Below are 3,286 nucleotides of genomic sequence, written 5' to 3'. Positions count from 1 at the left end.
GATGATGTAGAGGGTCTCTCTGCACCGATGGAGGTCATACCTATGGATGATGTATAGGGTCTCTCTGCACCGGTGGAGGTCATACCTATGGATGATGTAGAGGGTCTCTCTGCACCGGTGGAGGTCATACCTATGGATGATGTAGAGGGTCTCTCTGCACCGGTGGAGGTCATACCTATGGATGATGTAGAGGGTCTCTCTGCACCGATGGAGGTAATACCTATGGATGATGTAGAGGGTCTCTCTGCACCGGTGGAGGTCATACCTATGGATGATGTAGAGGGTCTCTCTGCACCGGTGGAGGTCATACCTATGGATGATGTAGAGGGTCTCTCTGCACCGGTGGAGGTCATACCTATGGATGATGTAGAGGGTCTCTCTGCACCGGTGGAGGTCATACCTATGGATGATGTAGAGGGTCTCTCTGCACCGGTGGAGGTCATACCTATGGATGATGTAGAGGGTCTCTCTGCACCGGTGGAGGTCATACCTATGGATGATGTAGAGGGTCTCTCTGCACCGGTGGAGGTCATACCTATGGATGACGTAGAGGGTCTCTCTGCACCGATGGAGGTCATACCTATGGATGACGTAGAGGGTCTCTCTGCACCGATGGAGGTCATACCTATGGATGACGTAGAGGGTCTCTCTGCACCGGTGGAGGTCATACCTATGGATGATGTAGAGGGTCTCTCTGCACCGGTGGAGGTCATACCTATGGATGATGTAGAGCAGGGGTGTCAAAGTCAAATGGACGGAGGGCCAAATAAAAAATTTAGCTACAAGCCGAGGGCCGGACTGTTCGAATGTTCATTGAAAAATTTTTAAATGACGCATATAGTCTAGTGAACCTAATTGAACCTACTGAAAACCTAACAAATATATTCCAATATGATCAGATAAATAAAGCAATATTTTCTTATGGCTCTGTCAGTAATCTTTAATTTTCAACAGACACAAAAGACAAATTTCCTTTATATAAAAATCCCCATAACATGAACATTAAATGAAAGAAACCGGTATTCAAGGCACCATCAGTAGCCTATATTTTCTATTTTAGCAAAAGTGGGCTAAATTTACTTCAAAGAAAAAAACAATAATAGCAATTTTCTATCATCCACTCAACTGAAATATTTTTAAAATATAATTGGATTGAAATACAATAAAATAAAGTGCAAAAATCTATTAATCAAAAACAACACTTTGTTTAAGGAGAAGTAACATGCAGTGAAAACAAATATTAAACTTTAACTTTTAAACTTGAACTGAGTAAAAACTCTAAATATGTGATTGCACAGTAATGTTCACTTGTTTGAGGTTGAGGGTGATACTTGGTGGTGTCCCATCTTTTCCACAAGTTCATCAATGTTCGGGGTAAGGCTCTGAGCTGAGGAAATCCTCAGAATTGAGTGGAGGTGTTCAGCAGTAAGTCGACTTCTGTGTGATGTTTTGTTCAGGTTCATCAAAGAAAAAAGTTGTTCACACAGGTATGTGCTGCCAAACATAGACAACGTTTGAGCAGCCTGGATGCGCAGCTGGGGCATTGTGTCGGGGAGGAAACGGGCGAACTCCGCAGCACCCACTGCCGCATATTTTGCCCTCAGTGCATCATTGCATTGGAGGTCAATCAACTCCATTTGGAGGTTTGGTGGTGAGCTTTCCACGTCAACAGCAAATGGGTTACCGAGCAGTTCCAACCTGCTTTTTTGTGCTTCAAAGTCAGCAAATCGGCGTCGAAAGTCAGCGGCAAGCATACCTATTTTATCAGCCAACTGTGCGCTCGGGAACGCACTGGTAGAGAGCTTCTCTTTCATGGTCTGGCAGCTGGGAAAGTGGCTCAAATTTTCTTTCCGCATCTGCGTCTCCCACAGAGTCAGTTTGGTTTTAAATGCCTTCACTGTACTGTACATATCAGAGATGACATGATCCCGACCCTGCAGCTGCAAGTTCATTGCATTCAGATGACTCGTAATGTCACACAGAAAAGCCATTTCACACAGAAACATTTCGTCTCGGAGTTGTGTTGTGTCTTTCCCTTTGCTGTCCAAGAACAGACAAATCTCCTCACGAAGCTCGAAACATCTTTGAAGCACCTTTCCCTGGCTTAGCCATCGCACCTCTGTGTGATAAGGCAAATCACCATGCTCCGTTTCTAACTCCGTCAGAAATGCCTTGAACTGGCGGTGATTCAAACCTTTGGCTCTGATAAAGTTAACTGTGCGCGTGATGATGCTCATTACATGCTCCATTTTCAAGGCTTTACCGCACAACGCTTCCTGGTGTATGATACAATGATAAGCTGTCAGCTCACCTGTCGCGTTTTCCTCTTGCATCTTTTCCCGTATCTTCGCCACCAGTCCGCTCCTGTGTCCACACATCGCAGGTGCTCCGTCGGTTGTCAAACCCACGAGTTTTTCCCAAGGCAGCTCCATCTCATTTACACATCTTGACACCTCTTCATACAAATCATGCCCCGTAGTTGTGCCATGCATAGGACGTAAAGCCAAAAACTCCTCTGTCACGCTTAGGCTGGAGTCCACTCCGCGGATGAAAATTGACAACTGGGCAATGTCAGAAATGTCGGTGCTCTCATCCACAGCCAAGGAATATGCAATGAAATCTTTTCCCTTTTTCACAAGCTGCTCTTTTAGATTGATGGACAACTGGTCTACTCTCTCGGCAATGGTGTTTCTGCTCAGACTCACATTTAAAAAGAGTTGCCTTTTTTCTGGGCAAACTTCGTCACAAACTTTAATCATGCAGTTTTTGATGAAATCCCCCTCCGTAAATGGCCGGGCTGATTTAGCGATCTCTTCTGCCAAAATAAAACTGGCCTTGACAGCAGCCTGGCCTTGTGATTTGGCTTTTTTGAACAGAGCCTGTCGAGATTTGAGGCCTCGTTTTAATTCCTCTGCCTTTTGTAGCCTTTGTTCCATGTCCATATTCTTGTTTTTGTCCGCGTGTTTCGTTTCATAATGTCGTCTCAGATTATACTCTTTCAGTACCGCCACACTTTCTCCACACAGAAGACACACAGGTTTTCCAGCTACCTCCGTGAACATATACTCCGACTCCCACCTTGTTTGAAACCCCGGTTCTCAGTGTCCACCTTCCGTTTTGCCATTTTTGATGGGTATCTGAAAGTTAATTTTACTGTGATGCTGACGACTGCTGTGCCAATAAATATTGAAATGAAGCAGCCTACTGCTCGGTGCGTCACCGTTGCATTGTGGGAAATGTAGTATTGGTGCGTGTAAAAGATCTGCGGGCTGCCGGCTTGCTGCGG

The 3,286-nt window shown here is 45.2% G+C and overlaps 1 protein-coding gene across 1 annotated transcript in view; it reads left to right on the top strand.

Annotated features, from left to right (window-relative positions):
• LOC135556930 (uncharacterized) overlaps positions 1 to 57 on the top strand; it is a 420-nt gene extending 363 nt beyond the window's left edge. Inside the window, exon 1 of the mRNA XM_064990334.1 lies at positions 1 to 57. This exon is cut by the window's left edge and continues 363 nt beyond it. Within this exon, the coding sequence (XP_064846406.1) occupies positions 1 to 57 (57 nt within the window).
• The last annotated feature ends 3,229 nt before the right edge of the window (positions 58 to 3,286 follow it).

The sequence above is a fragment of the Oncorhynchus masou genome, chromosome 15, assembly GCF_036934945.1.
Source record: "Oncorhynchus masou masou isolate Uvic2021 chromosome 15, UVic_Omas_1.1, whole genome shotgun sequence".
Classification (NCBI taxonomy): domain Eukaryota; kingdom Metazoa; phylum Chordata; class Actinopteri; order Salmoniformes; family Salmonidae; genus Oncorhynchus; species Oncorhynchus masou.
The sequence above is the reverse complement of the archived record's forward strand: the minus strand, read 5'-3'. Positions and strand labels throughout refer to the sequence as shown.